General features: G+C 49.2%; 1 protein-coding gene across 4 annotated transcripts in view; it reads left to right on the top strand.

Moving 5' to 3' along the window:
- The first annotated feature begins 6,823 nt into the window (after positions 1-6,823).
- The window catches only part of ULK1 (unc-51 like autophagy activating kinase 1), a 79,808-nt gene continuing 68,867 nt past the window's right edge, over positions 6,824-17,764 (top strand). For 3 of the 4 annotated variants that reach the window (XM_035556574.2, XM_035556572.2, XM_035556573.2), the window contains exons 1-3: positions 6,864-7,393; positions 7,962-8,054; positions 8,144-8,185. In XM_035556574.2, the coding sequence (XP_035412467.1) occupies positions 7,304-7,393; positions 7,962-8,054; positions 8,144-8,185 (225 nt within the window). In that variant the 5' untranslated portion in view covers positions 6,864-7,303. Of the gene's footprint in view, positions 7,394-7,961; positions 8,055-8,143; positions 8,186-17,764 lie in introns of all 4 variants that reach the window. The other variant, XM_035556571.1, reaches the window with a different exon arrangement.

Here is a 17,764-nt window from a genome sequence, read left to right as displayed (position 1 = left end):
TTATATTTCTGTGAGGCAGTCAGGTGAAAAAGCTGGCTGATAACAGGTCTGAAGGAAGAGCCTGTTTTTTCCGAAGCGCTCTTTCTTTGCATCTGTAGGAGCTGGAAAAGGATGATAACATCCAAGGTCTGAGTTACTCCTAACTGCTCATCTTAGGGATTTAGGAGAGATGTTCTCAGCTTCTGCCCCAAATTAGTACACTGAAGACAAATCACAGAAAGCAGGAGAGAGCTGAGCATTATGCAGCCTGCTTGTCCAAGGACACGCTTTGACCCTGCCTGTGTTGTTCCTGCCAGATGTTTGCCCGAACTGCTCCAAAAATGCTCCCACAGTGACGGTGCTCTGCTGCCCGGGCAGCCTCTCCATGTTGGCCCTGCTGTATCTGGAGAGAAGCCAAGCCTAAAGGCTGAGTAGACATTCTCTGAAATGTACGACTCTGGAGATTTGAAATATAAGGGACATGACAATCCTCCTCCTCCTTCTCCTCCTACCGTGAGGTGAGAGATTATTTTTAACACAGAGGTCACCAAACCGAGGGGTGGTGCTGAAGCGTATTGGGGCTGCTGGAGAGGATGTTGTTGACCTGAGAGGGTTTTGGAGCAGGTCCCAGAGGAGCAGGCTGCAGGCTGAGTCAAGGCCCATGTCCCTTGGCTTCCCCAGGAGGGGCCTGAGGGGCCCCATGGATGTCATGGAGCTGGGTGAGGAGGATGAAGGTGGTGGGGACTGAGTTGTTCATACCCTGGAGGGAGCCCACGTCTTGTAAGGAACTGCACGACGATACCTGCTGACTTACGGACAAGCAGTGTGTGTTTTGGCAAGCGATAGCTTCCAATTAGCCTGAAAACAGACTCCTCCGAGTGGAAGATTTGCAGACTCTCTCTTATTTATTGGCAAATCTCAATTTAATATAATCAGTTGTTTGACAGGCAGGTTAGGTAATGGTCCTTGATGTGGGCACTAACAGATTTGATCACGGAGTACAGCCCCCAGAGCCCTCTGCCAGCAGCTGAAATGCATCTGATATTAAAATGTAAGGGAACCTATGAAGCCCCTTGCCAGAGCACCTTGCTGAGTACATTAAAACACTGCCTTCAATAATTCATGAAATCTGTTCAGTGAGCTGTAGTCTATGTGTGGGGAGGGGGGTAATAAAACATCTCAGACCTGGCCTGCCAGGATAATTGAGTGGCTGGTTAAATCTCTCAACAGCATTAATCAATAAAGGGGCCCACAGTGTAAATAAATCCAGAATGTAATATGACAGGGCTGGGGAAGTGCATGGAAAGTGATTCTTCCTCTCCTGCATATGACGCGAGGTGCCATACTGCTAGAGCAACTGGCATCTGAGTGCACTCCATATTCTGAGTTCCTTGTAGCTGAGTTCAAACATTCAGCCTTTCCAGCCGTGTTGGCCCATGTTTAGATGTCACCTAAATGTCTTTGATTCAGCTATGTGTGCGAGGGGGGAGCAGCTGGCTGTGAGCAGTGGGGAGTGGTTTCTGAATTCCATCATTGAATTCAGTTTCTATCACCAAAAGCTGACGCCGTGAGGGGGGGGATCATTCCCTCTCTCAGATAAGAGTACTTCGCCAGAGTCGGAATGCTTTTCCTGCAGATCCTGTGTGAGGCATGAACAAATACTCTTAACATAGCTTACACCACTGCTGTAAATTTACATATGTTTTCAGGATGCCAGATAAATTTACTCGTTCAGCCTCTCCAGGAAGGTAACGTGACATGGCTGTGTTCAAAGCACACATTTTTCCCGCTGGAATTCCACTGAGGTCTGTGCTTTACCCTTACTGTAGCTGAGCCAGAATCTAACCTACCGACAGCCATCTGAAAGGGGTGAGAATAAAAGATGTAATTTTAATTCACTCCTGCAGCTTGTCTTGTATTCCATTAATGCTAAGCTAATATTTGCTTTTACCGTTTACAGATATTGGTGTACGTAGGTGATTTCCTTCCACCAAAGTGATTTCCAGTCAAGTACTGGATATTCATCTCCTTTACTCCTTCCTGATGAATTTGGTAAAAATTCCAGCATTCAGCTTACTGTTGGCTCTGCCCAGATACTTCTGGTTATGCTCAGCTATTAGGCAGTTTGTGGAAAGGAGATGTGTAACTGGTTTTAACGTGTCCAAATTTTAATTCAATTTTGAATCTACACAAATAGGGTCTGCTTTTCATTCAGAAAAACTCTGAAACTAATCCATACCTGATCAATCCTCTTGTGCTAGGTTGTCCATCTCTTTTGGCTATGAAATACCAAGAAAAGTTTTCAGTGAATTACCCAGCAGCAGCACTACCTCTGTGTCCACCGATGACTGTACCACAGCTCATGCTAAAGCTCATCTTAAGGCTTAAGCTTTCATTTCATGTGAGGAGATGTGTGGCCAATTAACAGGCTTGGTCTATGTGCAGTCACATCTTGCTCATGTGCCCAAGCCTGATAGTTTGGCATTTCCCTTCCTCCAAAAACACGGATATGTTTTCCTGGGTCCTTATCATCTCTGTGAGGCAGTTGCTGTAAAAAAAAAATACCACAGAGGAGTGCCCTGGAAATTCCCTCTGTGTGTCGCAGAACTTTGATTTCAAAACAGAGTTATGCAGTGATTTAAATAACCTGTTCTTTATGATCATATCCAGCCAAGGATTCCCCCACACCTTCCAGATATGGTGGTTTATCTCTGTGACACTTCTGGTCTCTCATCAGACACTGTGGGGAACACTGGGATGGAGTTGCTGAACTAGAAAAGCAAAAACACTAGGATCTTGGGAAAGACAGCTGTCTGGCCCATGCAGAAGCATCAAGAAGCATGTCATGTATCTGGCACAGGTTCTCTGAGATGTGAATGCAGGTCTTTGCTATATAGCAGCAAGTGTAAAATGTTACTTGTCCTGGAAGAAATAGTCTAACGGATACATCTTCCATGGAAGCTCTGGTACCTACAGCAAAGTACACGCAGCAGCAAGAAGCTTGGTGTGTGCTAGCCCTCCATAGAATCCACCCAGCTTCTAAGGTAGGATTTGCAGTCCAGGACAAAGTCTATGCTGCTCCAGGTTACTAGTAAAAGAGCTGGTTTTAAAATAGTGTAGCTGTACCTACATGAGCTTCATTCACACCTTGAGCTGCACTGGTTGGGTATATAGGTAATTTATTCCTTTGGTTGGACTATGATGAGAACAATTATCCCTAGATGGAAATCTTTATTCTTTGTTCTAAATCTTTATTCTGTGTTTGCTTGTTCTTACATAATTCCTTCATAATCCTGTTGCTTTAGCCAATTCCACAGTACAGCTTTAGCCAATTCCACAGTACAGAATTGTGTCATGGATAATTATGTGGTACCTCTGCAGCACTGAGGTGAGGATGGCACTCTTGGATTCCTGTAGATAGAAATGGACATATTTATGACTGCTAATTAAAACATCGTATTGGAAAAGAGTATCATTTGAATCATCAGGATGTCAGCTATCTCACTGCTTGTCTTCACACGTGAATGACAAAAAGGTATAAAGTTGCACTAACTTGCAAAAGAATTTCAAGAAAATATTCGAAGGTTTCCCACAGCTGGGTGTATGCTTGTACAGTTCTCCACCCATCATAAATCACAGCAGATTTTCCCCCAGCCATGCATTAGTAAATTGAACTATATATTCTGTCCCCTCAAAGATGAATGCCTCCATCTGAGAAGCAGTTGAATAACTGTTGGTGGTAGTACTTACATCATTAACAAATGGGAGACTATGAGAGGAGAACAGAATTTACATGTGTTGGATGCTGGCCTGAATACAATCTCTCACAATTCTGGACATCGGGGAGGAATTGATAGAGCATAAGTATTTAATCAGCAAACCACAGGGGAAAAAAAAGAAAAAAAAAAGGCTACCAATTCCAATTAAAAATCTTTTCAGCCTTCTTTGTTCCATCATGAACAAATGTTTTGCTAATACCATGTGTCTGCAGACTGCACTCCAAACATCTCAGAACTGTATTTGCTGTCAAGTGGCATTACGTTTTATTAGTTGTCCTTGGGAAGTTTTAAAATCTCTGTGGAAATTTGATGAAATCTTTTCACTAGCCTATTTTTGGAAGACTCATTTGAGCCATTTAATTGCTACAAATGTTAAGCTGTCAGTACAAAGATCGTGTAGTGCCTTAGGTGTGCACAGGGCATGCAGTACAACTTGGTCCTGATCCTTGTAGCGATCGCTGAGTACCTTCAAATTTCTTGTGCTGCTTTGAAGTTTCACTTTTTCCACTAGAAAGTTACACACTGAGCCTTCAGGCCTGCTTATAAACAAATCCACTTTGCTTAAAAGAAAAATAAATGTCAGTGGAGAGGAGGCTGACTTTGCTGCCTGCAAAGCAGGCAACTGTGTGCAAAAAGCTACCTTAGAACCCAGGTTTAATCAAAACCTATTTAGGTTGCACATTTTTTTCACAGCCATCAGCACGTGAAATAACAAATAAGCACACGTAGTACAGAACAATTGAACAGCATTCATATCAACTTCCTTCTTTGCCCTGCGCTGGAACTCTGTCTCTGCTGTGATAGCAAAACAAAGGCAGAAGCACCTGTGGTCACCAGAGATTTTACCACAGTTGTTGCAAGAGCATGCTTGCTAGCCGTGGCACCCTGGCTATTTTCCAGCGAAGGGGGGATACAAGATTTTGCCTACCTAGAAATTGTCTAAGAAGTTTCAAAACATTTTCTTCACTTCCTGCCTTAAGCTTTTGCAACTGTTACGTTCTGTGTTAAAGACAGCAGCTTTGAAACAGCTGGTAAATTCCTGTGTCTGTCACTTGCCAAGTAGCTTTACTTTTTATTTTTTATTTTTGCAAGTTTTATGATGTTTGCCATTTTGCTAGTTTCTGTGTTCATTTTTAAATTAACCCCTTGTGATCACTGACAGAAGCCTGAAATTGTGGATGTCATGGGCCTAGAAGCGATAAAGCAAACAAGTAGCTTAAGCATATTGTGTTTTTAAAAATGTAATAAGTTTTTAATTCTGAGGGTTGTCAGTACTGAAATCACAAATATACACCAGTCTTGTTTTGGACTGAAGGCCATTTCAACAGATACTTCTACCAAATTCACACCAAAGAACACCCTTCACTTGCACAAGTCCTCCTAAAAACTTAATTCTGCTGGAGTTTGAGGCACAAACTACCCCTGATCAGACACTGCAACTTCTGTATCTGGTTTTGGGACAAGCTGTCATTTTTCCAGCTACGTTTTAAGCTCAGAACAGCACCTGAACATGAGTTATCTAGCAGCCAAGGGTAACAGAGCGCAGGCCAGGCACCGTATCAGCCAGACACTGCTTTTGAGCAAGGCCTGACGCTGTGAGGTGCTGCCTGTTCCTCACTTTTGCCGAAAACAGCGATAACCGCAGATGTTGGGCGTCATGACACCGAGCACCCTCAGCCCTGCGTGTCCGCAGAGCCAGCCGGCCTTGTGTTTGTTTGCACTGTCAGATTACGACAAAATGACATTTTGGGGGAGCTGACGACACCTGGATGCCATCCCCTGACACGTGCCCACCTGGCAGCTGCGGGTGGAGGAAAGGGGCCGGCATCCGAACACAGATCGATGCCACACGATTGAGCAAAAAGCAAACCCCACGCTGCAAGGCACAAACAGGAGTGCTGCCTGAGATGCACGGCTGTCTCTGCAGCTGGAATAGCGTGTTCTGATTTTTATGTTTTGATAAGGATGCAGATGGGGACAGGGTGTGGCGGCTAGAAAACGGCCCTGGATGTGGAGCTGAGGGACATTTTGATGCCCTCGGAGGATGTCAGAGAGCAGCAGCAGTGGGCCCCGCTGTGCGCAGCGCAGGCAGCCTGTGGAGGAGAGGGGTCTCGGGGTGCGCCTGGCCATTACCCCCGCAGAGACGATTTTACGGTAAATTTTGAAAAACTTGCCATTTATTTAGTTATTTACAATATTTCTGAAAGATTTTATTGGGGGGGGGGGAGGAGGCTGCCACCACTGCCCCTGGAGAGACGGTTTTACGGTAAATTTTGAAAAACTCAACGTTTATTTAGTCATTTGAAACGTTTCTGAAAGACTTTTTTGGGGGGCGGTGAGGGGGGTGAGGTAGGGGGACCCTGACACTGACCCCTTAGCAACGTTTTTGTGGTAAATTTTGAAAAACTCGCCATTTTTTTAGTCATTTGAAATATGTCTGAAAGACTTTTTTTTGGGGGGGAGGTGGGACTGCCACCGCCCCCGCAGCGATTTTTTTGTGGTAAATTTTGAAAAACTCGCCATTTTTTTAGCCGTTTGAAACATTTCTGAAAGACTTTTATTGGGGAGGGGGAAGGAAACTCATTTATTTAGTTATTTAAAACATTTCTGAAAGACTTTTTTTTTTGGGGGGGTGGGGGGGAGCTGGCAGGCAGCAGCATAAACCCCCCGCCTTCCAGCTCCGAGCGGGGGGGGCACCCCCAGCGGTGCAGGGGGGGTCTCAGCGGCCCGCCGGTGACTCAGGGCCGGCGGCGGGCGGCGCCTTTAAACGCGCCGGGCTCGGCCCCCTGCGCCTCAGGTGGCCGCCGCCGCCGTGCCGGCCTCTCCCCCGCTCACCGCCGCGCACCGCGCTTGCGCCGCCGGGGCCGCGGCCGTGTGTGGGGGCCGAGCCGCGGCGCGCTCCGCAGAGCTTTGTCTGGGCCCGCAGCGGGCGGCGGAGCTCGGGGAGGCGGCGGGGACCCCGCGGGTGAGCCCGAAGGGGCGGCGGGCCGCGGGCGGCCCTTAAGGTGGATCTGCGCTTAAGGTGGAGCGAGCGCTTAAGGTGGAAGCGGAGTTAAGGTGGATTCGGGGTTAAGGTGGAGCGCGGCTTAAGGTGGACTCGGAGCCAAGCCGCGCCTGCCGGGCGGGCCGGGCCGGGGCTCGGCATGGGGAGAGGCGCCTGAAGCGGCCGCCCCGAGGAGCAGCGCCCGGCCGTGCCGAGGAGGGCATGGGGAAGGCCCGCTGCTGAGGAGCCGGCTCCTTCGCCGCCGCCGAGGATGAGCAGCGCCCGGCCCTGGTGCAGGAAGAGGCAGCCCATGGACGGAGGCGAGGTGGGGGAGAGGAGCCAGACGCCGAGCTGCCGAGGGGCTGACAGCACCGGGGCTACCCCCCTCCGGCCGGCCTCCAGCTCCTGACTGCCCTTCGGGAGCGGGGCAGGCTGCGCGCTCCCGTCCGGGTCGGGAGAGGTTCAGCCTTCTTTAAAGGGAGCTCCTTCATCACCGCCACCACCATCATCGCCACCGTCGCTTTCCAGCCCTGAAGTTCGCCCCGCCGGCCCTGGCAGCGCCATGGAGACGGTGGGAAAGTTTGAGTTCAGCAGGAAGGACCTGATCGGGCACGGAGCCTTCGCTGTCGTCTTCAAAGGCAGGCACAAAGAGGTGAACGAGCCCTTCTTTTTCTCCCTTTTATTAATTTTTATTCCCCCCCCCGCCCCCCCCCCTCGGCTGAACTTGGGCACGGAGGGCTCGGTGCCGCCGGGGCTCTCGGGGGGCACGGGGAGCCCCGCTTTGCCTTTGGGTTCTTATTCTGCCAAGTTTGGCCTTCCACCGCTGCGCCCCTCCGAAAGCAGGGGAAGTGGCTCCCTGGGAAATACAAGGAAAGCGATCCTTCTGTGGATTTCCCACCATCAGGGCTTGGGATAAGCCGTGGCTCCCATGGCGTGTTTATTTCTAGCGATTAAACATGAGGATAACCGTCGTATCAAGTAATAACAAAACCCCAAACCTTGGGATTTTCTCCTCGGTCTGGCAAGTGTAATTCAGGAGAGGGCAAGTCTGAACAAGTGAGGGATATGCACCAGGGCAGAAAGTGGAGGCCTTTTGTGGTGCTGCAGGATGCTTCTTTCTGTAGTGTTTGCAGTCTGTTAGGAGGCTGCTTATCCCAGTGTACATTTATGGTGAAACTGACATCTAGCTCCGAATTACATGTGCACTTCTTCACTTTCAGAAACCTGAGCTGGAAGTAGCTGTGAAATGCATTAACAAGAAGAACCTTGCAAAATCACAGACGCTGCTGGGCAAGGAAATTAAAATCCTTAAGGTAAAGGCAGACAGAGTTGTTTTCTTCTGTCTTTGTTCTCTATGCCCATTGTTGCTCCTAACTTACTGTCTTTGTTTGACTTTTTCTAGGAATTGAAACATGAAAACATTGTTGCCTTGTATGACTTCCAGGTAAATACATTCATTTATGTTAAAGCTTTCTAGATTTGGGAGAGGTTGAATGGAGTTCTTGGATTTTTGTTGTGTGGTGGTTTTTTTTTTTTTAACAGTGTAATTTAACAGTTTGTAATCAAACACTTTCTGGGAAAAAAGTCTCCTCATAAGTTATGAAAAGGTGGACAAAGATGGCTGAGCAGATCACGTATGGACTGTGCTCTGGACAATAAAACTTAAGCAGCTGGGAGTTGAGGTGGGAACTCCTGTTCCCAGGATACTAACGCAGTGTGTGGTGAATATGTTTGTGCTGGAAGCTCTGAAGTTCTCAAAACATTAGAAATAAAATAAAATTACAGGAGTTACTCTGGGCACACCTGCCTTTTATTTTTCTTCCTTGGTTATGGATATGCCTAAGAAAATTTAATTTTCCTATACAGTGTAGAAATAGTGTGACCATGACTTTGTAGCATATGATTGCCTTCAGTTCCTGAGGATTTTCATTTGCATTTTTCTGTTGTCCTTGTGGCAATCAGTAAGTGTTTAAAAATTGCAGCAGACGTTTTTAGATTATTGTGGTTTCCCACAGCTGCTTTTTCCTTTGAAGTCAGCTCTAAAGGTCTAATCTAAGGGGCTAAAACTGATCTACTCTGAAACCCAAGTTTTCCAATGACATTTCTTTTTTTTTTCCTTGAATTTCTGGTTAACTTGCTGCGTGGCCTGGTGGCGTGAGGTTTTTTTCTCCAGCATTAGTGATGCTTTTTAAGAAAAACACTGCAGGATCTAACAGCATCAAGTGGAAACCTTCTGTTTGTGGTCGCAGGGGCTGGAGGCAGCCCGTCGGCAGCGCTGTTTACCCCGAGGCCTCGCACTGGCAAGTGATGGCTCTGGGTTCTGGGGGCCCAGGACCCCATGCCAGACCCCGGTAGGCACCGGTCCCGTGTCGGGGGGCTGCCTGCCCTGTCCCTGTCACGAGGCCCGTGTTTGTTGACATTCCTCCTTCTGCGTGGATTGGTTCGGGCAGCCTCACGTCACCCGCGGCACCGTGCAGCCCGGTCGCAGTGCCTCCTGGGTGCTGTAGTCCGCCTGTGTCACCCCGGCTCTGTGCCCCTGGGGGGCTGCGTCCCCCCTGTGCCCCCCTCCTCGGGGACAGGGTCATGGCGAGGTGCTGCGGGGGCCTGCTGGGGTCGGGTTCCTGGAAAGCGCCGAGTGCCTGGCGTTGTTTTTGTTGGAGGCGGGTGGACGTGGGGGATTTTAGGTTTTCTGGGAGGGAGGTGAGGCCGCTGGGAACAGGATCACTTCTTGGAAATGCCCTTTGGGTGGGAGGCCACCTGTTCTCTGCTCCCAAACCACGCTGTAGAGCTGGCCTTGCAGAGACCCAGGGCAGTGACTGCCTTTGGCCTGATGCACGCTGCAGAATAGCCCAGGGCTGTAGAACCTCCCTCCGAGCATAGGCCATCCGAGGCTTTAGGATCTCTGTTTTTTTCATTTTCCTTTCCTGCATGCCTAAGTGTGCTTATTCTGTAACTTTTCAGCTGAGAGGGCGAGTGGCTGCTTCTGCTCTTCCTCTGTAGCGTGCGTTTGTACGAAGCATGACAGTGCTGGATTTACTTCTTGCGCATCTTTCAAAACCTTTATATTGTGTTAAACTCTCCTTGCTTCGGGTAGCTGCCTGATGGGAAGCAGCTCAAAGATTTCCTGCAAAAGGAATGATTTCATAACTGCAGCAACGCGTTTTTCTCCTTATAGTTTGGCAAATGAGCTTTAGTTAACTTCTGCGTGTAGCAGCATGGCCTGGTGAGGTATTTGCAAGAGGCTGTGTAAGATGCCACAAACCAGAAACCTGGGAATGGCCCTGGGCTCAGGGCATGCCCGGGTGTACGTTTAGCTACCAGCGTTGTCAGACACTCTGGGTATGACCTGGGTAATTTGGTTTCTTGGACAAAGTGAGGTGACTTAGGCTGTGAGTAGGGATGTTACATAGTGCTAGCAGGGTGTGGAATCCCCGCTGGTGTAAGCTGGTCTGTAATCAGGCACCTGCACAGGTTGTGTGTGTGGTGCCTGGTGTCTGGCCCTGTTCTGTGTTCAGGAGTTGTACGAGTACGCTGTCTGCAGAGGTAGCAGTGCAGTTCGGTGGAAGCCTGCCTTCTGCCAACCTTTCCTTACTTTGTGGAAAAGACTACTTATCTACCCCTCTTCTGACAGGAGATGGGTTGCTTCATTCATAGATGTGTATATGTTTACCCTTCAGAGTGTCGTGGGAACCCTTAACTTCTAGGCTTTCTAAAACTGGAGAGGTTTATTCTGCTATTACAACATCACAGAGCAGAAAGGAAAAAATAGCTGCTGTGAATCTCAATCTTGCATTTTGTCTTTCTTTCCTCTGCACCTCCTCTCAGCAGCGACTTGAACTTTTACTTGCATCTTCCTTACACACAAGGAAATGGTTGCCAAAACCACAGAGGCTGTAAGCAAGCGATTACACCCAGCGATGCTCTCTGCATTTTCCTGGTTACAAGCTAGTGCTAACCAGGCCCCATACATCAAGGTTTTTGATGTGATGCCAGATTTGCCCCAGACAGGCACTTGCAGAGCTGATACCTTGTACTGACAGCAGCTCACGCCCTTGCACATTTATTTTATCCTTCAATTTGTAGAAAATTGCTGTGTTCCTTCTTGTTTCATAGGTCTTAGTGATCCTGTCTCATACACAGTGACAAAATAAGATGCTTCCTAGGAATAAATGATCCTGGTGAATGTTTAATGCAGAGAAGTGTGGTGTCTGGACTTTTATAGATCCCCTCGCCAGAGTCCTAAGAGCAGCATCATTAAATGAGAATGGCTCACAAAATGAAATATGCATATTCCCATTATTATGTGCTCATGTATTAATGAGAGGTGCTGTGAATAGTCTAGGAGCCTACTGAGACAACCCCTGCTCAAGGAGAGGATAAATCATATGTTACTGCTCTCCTAAAAGTGCTACACTTTTAGTGTCTGTGTGGAGTTCTGCTGCAGATCCCTCCTGGGCACAGAAGTTGTTTGGCATAAAGTAAAAACCTTCCATGTGCAGGGTGTGTTAGTTGCTACTGAACAAGTGCTGGCTCCTCAGCTGGCTTGCAGGGGAGCTGGAGTTGGGGTTTCCAGGCTGCAGCGGTCGAGAGGAGCGCAGGAATCCGGAGAGACATCTGGAGACCAGGAGCCTTTTTACTCTTTTTGAAGAGAGCTGACTGAGATCTTGTTTTTAAGGTGGAAATCGGTGACAACAAGGAAACAAATGTTCACTTCCGTTGTATGAGGATTTGGTTTGGGAAAGGTTTCTTAGAGCATGGATTTCAAAACCAGCTCAGCTCTTCGTGCGTGCTGACACTGAAGGCTTTCCCGCCCCCCGTGCTCTTCCTCCACCAGGCAGCTTGGTTAAACAGGTGCCAACTGAAGATCTCACGTGTAGCTGTTGGTACAGGGGCAGGTTTATTCCAGTACCGCAGAGCAAAGCAACCCCAGCCCAGCTGCTCAAGGCCTTCAGAAAATGCTCTATTTGTGGACATAAATCATGCTTTAGATATTAAAAAAAGCGTTTTCTTGCACGAAATGGGAAGAAGGATTACTTTACCTGCACATCTTCCCTAGTGGTGTGTTGTGATCTGAGCTTCCTAAAACAGCCCAGCCATGACTGCTTTTGTGGGTATTGCTTTTTTTTTTTTTTCCCCCGTGGGTGGGAAGTAGAAATGCAGTTGTTAGCAGTTCCGTGCCCTACGTGGTGTTGAGTTTCTATTTCAGCCTTGGTTACCTGAGGGTCTGCTTTCCATAATTTTATGTCGAGCTGGCTCATTGTACTCATCAGCTGGGAATGAGCTCAGAGGAACGCTTAAATCACTCGTGCAGTGAAGTCTCACCAAAAACATGTCTGCTGGGGTGACTGTATCACCTCGAGCTCCCGAAGAGGCGACAGAGACCAGGGAGTCCTTGCAGTGCAGTCCTTGTACCCAAGGATTAAGGTGGCAGAACAAAGGTTCTGTGGCTGAATGATCAGGAGCCCTGGGTTTGTCTTTGGGGCCAAGTACTAGCGGGCTCATTCTGTTGCTGCTTTCTATAAAAGTCCTGCTGATCAACAGGATCCTGGCTGTTTGGGCTGCGACGTGCTGTTGTGCTCCCTGCGCCATCATCCTCCTCTGACACAGAGCTCTTAGCCGCCAGTCCCCACCTCGTGTCCCCTGGCGCGGCTCCGTGAGCAGCAGTGTCCTTCGTGCCCTCCAGCACCGCTCGCTTCTGCTGCAGCGCTTTGCTGAGCTGGTGGTGGTGGATGAATCAGTGCTGCTGCAGCGTCACCTCCCTCCCTGCCACTGCTCGTGCCACCTAACGCAGGATCTCCTCCTCGGGCACTACCGTTCAGGTGCCGTGTCGCAGGAGACACGGGGCTCCACGGTGACACTTGGGATGATTAAGGAGGCACTCTGTGCCTGGGAGATCACGCTCCTGAGGTCAGGCAGGCTGCCTGGTTAAATCCTGTTTTAATTCCGTCCCTGAGTGAGGCTGGCAAGCTGCCTCGTGAGTGGGTGTGAAGTGCAGGCTCCTCTGGGCGCTGCCAGGCAATCCTCCTCCTGTTTGTGCTGCGGACGAGAATGGGGTGTCTGCTGTCCTGCTCTGTCAGCGTCCTCGCATCTGCTGGAGGGTATCGCTGTTACTGGAGGCTGGGCCGGCCTAATTTAGAGCTAGAAGGGGAAAGGATGGAAAATCCATCTGTTCTCTGCCAGTAATCTTGTAGGGTGAGGTCTGAGAGTCTAGTGAATTGAAATAGCTACATTTATGGCGAGTAGAGTATTTTATACTATATTTTATCATCTTACATTTCTATTTGATGTTGGCTTCGTTAGCTGGGTACTCCACTGCGCAGGTGACAAACATCTAGCAAATGTTGACCACTAAATATAGACCTTAGAGGAGTCATTGGGCTTTTTTTAGAGGGAGTGGTCTTGTTGCATTTCTGAAATGGTCATCCCTGTTTTGCTCATCCTGTATGTAAAGCACATACCTGCGTCCTTCTCACGTGATTGCGATGTCATGGGGGAGCCAGCGATGTGGAAGGTTAATAGCCTCCGAAGCTGCCGCGGAAGGTAGCATTACTCAGGCTGTACCGACCCGTTGAGGAATGTTTCCCAGGAGTAATCGGAAACTGGTAGGCTGTCGTGCTCGCCTGGACAGCAGAGCTCTGGTAGCGGCTGAGGTGCTATTCATGCTGCTGCTCTTTAAGCTTCATCAGTGTTTCCATCGTGAAAATTTCCACTGCTCGAGTCCTCGTGATGACCGAACGCGGTCGGTTCGAGTGGGTGAAGCAAGGTGGTAGAGATTTGGAAGGCGGATGGCGAGAGGGGCTTTCTAATTGTGTTGACAGGGGAAAAATGCCCCCGAGCAATGCCTGAGTGGGGCTGAATTCAGATGGAGAACCATTGCTCGAATTTCTTCCCAATTTTTGTAGGTCCAAACCAAAGGCCAGTTGGTTTTGAGACCGGATTGGACTCAACCCTAAAGCAGGAAATCGCAATAAAAGCGTGCGTTGCAAAGGCTCATCTTAATGCTTGAGCGTGTGTAGAGAATTAAGAGCGATTAATTCACTCTCATGTGTCTTCCTTCTTCTCTTTTCTGCACCCCATGCCATCCCACATGTTGATACCAACCGAAAAGCCTTTGCACAACGGTCAGACTAGCAAACGGCAAGGGTGAGGGCCAGTGCTGAAGGTAGGAGGTTGAGCTGGGTGCCTCCCTTGGTTTGGGCAAGCTGCTAGAGAAGCTCTGCTCCTCTGAAGAGGACACGGCTCCTCTGTGAGGCAGGCAGCCTTCAGCACGGGGCAGCAGGGAGTGAAAAGCTGAGCCCGGGGTGGCCAACAGCTGGTGGTCTTTGATCTGCACAGTCAGGAGTATAAGGGTGGGTTTTCGTGGGTTTGTTTCAAAACTTTTTGCGTGTGGGTTTTTCATTGTTGGGGGATTTCTTTATTTTTTAATTGCTTTAGCTTGTGTTCATGTAGCACAACGAAACGGCAAACCTGATGTAAAGGGAATATAAATGGTGTGGTCTTCCAAGGCGGCAGCGCTCCTCAGGTATAGCGCAGTTAAATCGACTTTGCTTAAGAGAAGCCGTCTTAATTATCTTTGCCAGATGTTATGGCTCCTCTCTGAGAAGTTTAGAAAGAAATGTCCACAGCAGAATCCAATAAAAATCTCTGCCAACAGATAGCTTTAGAGCCTCTTTGCGCTTAGAGTATAGCGAAGAGGTGTTTTAACCGTGATGCCTCCTGCTTTATGATGTGCAGGCCTTAAATACCACTGTAAACGTGGAAGGATGCTCTCCGCACGCAAAGTGGGGATCTCAAAGCTGCCTTTGCTTTGATATCCAAGGCTGTTTCAAGGTGGGGGATTGAGAGAAATGAGTCAAATCCTGCATCACTGGCTGCTGAGGGCAAAAACGTTCAGTCTGGCTGCGAGAACACCTGGCTTGTCTCCTAGCGTCAGAGTAACAGGAGGAATTGGGTCAGCTCAGCCGGCGTGCTAGCGATCAGCCAGACAGCACGCTTCGCTTGTGGGCAGTGAAAGATGCCGAATTGCAAGCCATTAGAGCTCCTGTTTAGCGAAGCATCCTCCGTGTCCAGGAGAAGATGGGCCTCCAGGCTGCTCGATGCCCGGAGCACGGGAGCCGCACCAGGGCGTGAGGTGGTGCGAGGCAGAGCCGAGATGGTGCCGCTCAGCGGCTTTAAAGCGTGTGGTTTGTTTCTGTGTGTGTGCGCGCTTCGTGATAACGCTGCACACGCGACTGGGCAGTTGAGTAACTTTCTCTTTGGAGGCTTTTTTGTGTTTGACACATACGTGTATGTTTAATTTAGCTGGCGGTTGTAGCCAGCCTGTTAAAACATACTCTGTGTTTTTTGTCTTTGAAATATTGCAGGTTCAAGCCCGCGTTACCTGGCTTCTGGTAGCTGGATTTTTTTCATAATAAATTAAGATAATTTTTATTTGAATGAAAACTCACTTTTTTTCTTTAAATTCCTTGTTATAACGCCTTTGTGCTGTGATAGTGTATATGGGCTTTCCTAAACCTGGTAAATGAAGTATGAAATAAATGAATATGAAAGAAGAAGACTCTCAAAGGCCAGCTCACGCATCTGCCCTAAGAAACCCAGTGGGGTTGGGCCTCTAATTCCCACAGTTGCATTTAAAAAAAAAAATCATCTCCTGCGGGATATCAGATTAAGTTTTTTGATGGCAAATCCCAAACACACCCACGCTGTTCACAACTGCGTTCATTGGCTCTAAAATCCAGCTTCAGACGGAGTGGCTCTGCTCGTACTTGAGCGTGTCTCGGTAAGCGAGGATGGCTCAGCGAGCGTGATGCCAGCAGAAGCATTCGGCGTGGTGCCAGATCCGCGGAGAAGCCTGTTCTTGTAGCCTGCCTCGTTGTCTGCCTCGATCCACAGCACTGCCCCTGTGCTTTGTGTAGGCTGGCGCAAGGCAGCGTTACGGTGCGCGGGGATTTCTTTGCAGCGCGTGTGACCGAGCCTGGGGTAATGGGGAAACAAACCTTAAATGCGCCCTTCAGAAAGTGACTGTGATATGGAAAGGAGATGAGGAATAAATGTAGAAAAGCAAACTGGATCGTCAGTATTTGGATCATTGCTTTCAGGATTTTGAAGTCACTTCTCTTGACGGCGTTAACACAACGCATTGCCACTTGCAGAGAGATGCTCGCTTAGTTCAAAGAAGCTCCCAGGTCTTATCCCCCTTAGCAAAGGGGTAACTGCACTTCCCACTCCATGGCAGAAAGTCCCGACTTTTCAGGATTCTGCCGCTTTTTTCTCCCCTCTCTCGTCCTTGCTGGGCTGTGCAGCAGGAGCCTGACCTGCACTGCACGCCCTGGGGCTTCCCCGAGAGCTGGCCAGCCGGGGACACCGGCAGCGCGGGTGACACAGCATTGCCCCCAGACAGCGCTGTAAGAAGCGACTGCTCCTCAGTGTCCCCGCAGCAAGAGCCTTTAATTTGCTGTGGCACACGTCTCCGGTCTCGCCTCGAAGCTCTGTGACTTGTTGAACCTGCCGCTTTGTCTCTCTCCTCTTATGACAGCGATCCTGTGTTTTGGTTTCCGTGGTTAACGTCGGCTCAGCTCGGGCTTGCTGCAGCGTTTGTTCTGCGGAGGCCCGGCGTGCCCCTGCAGGAGAGCCGTTTTTTCCTGTCGGGGCGCTTCCCGAGCATGGTAGTCATCCGTCATTCAGCAAGGGCAGGCCCTGAACCTTCGTGGAGCCAGCAGCCAGCCGGCGGGGCCGTGGTACTGCAGGCAGAAGAGAGGTGCAGCTCCTGGTTCGAAGGGAGCTGCAGAAAGCCCGTGTTAGTGGCAGGGGATGGTGGAGCTTCTTTGGGTCTCTTGAAGAAGCCGTCCTGCCGTTTGCCTGCGGTGGTGTTAGCTGGCCGGCACACCCACTGTGTCCCTGGACGTGACAGGGCCTTGTTCATTTTTTAAGGTCACACAGTCGGACTTTAGGACTGTTGCCAGGGGGATGTGATTGTATGGGAAGTACTTTTCCTCCCTTCCTGCAGCCCGTGCAGAACCAGAGGATGATGGCTTTCCTGCTGTTTTTAATCCACACTGAAGCATGACCATCCCGAAACAGTTCCGCTTCATCAGCGGAGAATACTGTAGTGCCTGGAGTGGGGGTGTAGCACTTTGCATCGTTGTTCTCAGGATCCTACAAATATCCACGTTCAGCGAGGTGGCCATAAACCACTGCTGTGCTGCAGGACCTCCTTTCTAATTGCCCTCTATATTGCCTGGTGTTCCAAATCCTGGAGCATGCTGTCAGGTCTGTAGGGAGCAGAACGTAGTCGAGAGCTGATGCAGAAGTCAGTCAGCCCTGGGCCTTGCCTCTTACGCCTTAGGGTCTGTGTGAGGACACTGGGAGCCCTCGTTCCCTTGGGAATTCACGGATCTGCTGACTCTGCAGAGCTCGTTACAACGCTTTCCAGACAGCAGCAGCAGGTTTTATTGCTAGACCTGGATCTGCCAAAACAGGCAGAGATACTGAGTAGGCCGTGGCACGATGGCATTTGCTGCTCGCATACCATCTGTCGGGCTGTGCGTGTGTGACTGCTACTGCAGCCCCAAGTTTCTGACTTGCAGCGTGGCCCATGCACAAGAGGAACGTGACCGCTTGTTCCTTATAACACGCTAACTCGCTTTGGGGCAGGACCTCGCTGGCTGCACAACTTGAATCCCAAAGCACTGTCCTGAAACGTGCTTTTTTGTCTGGCCTTACAGCCTTGTCTGGGTGTAAGAAGCACTTTGTGATGGCGTGTCTATGCAGAGAAGAGATTGCATTGTGGCAAACGGGTGCTTTCTTCTTCTCTTCCTTCATCTGAATTAATTGTTTCCAGAGTAAGAAATTGTTTGAAGTGTTCCTGAGTTCTTTATCAATAAGGTTCAGAGGGAGTGAAGAGAGGGAGCAGGGCAAGAGAACAGAAGCACAATAGGCTCTGAGATGTTTTTCTTTGTGTGAGGTCAAGAGCCATATGTATATCTTCTAGCTATTTGCTTTAGATCTGTTTTGCTAAGGGTGA

Source organism: Cygnus atratus, chromosome 17, assembly GCF_013377495.2.
Source record: "Cygnus atratus isolate AKBS03 ecotype Queensland, Australia chromosome 17, CAtr_DNAZoo_HiC_assembly, whole genome shotgun sequence".
Lineage (NCBI taxonomy): Eukaryota > Metazoa > Chordata > Aves > Anseriformes > Anatidae > Cygnus > Cygnus atratus.
This window is presented reverse-complemented; position numbering and strand designations above follow the sequence as displayed.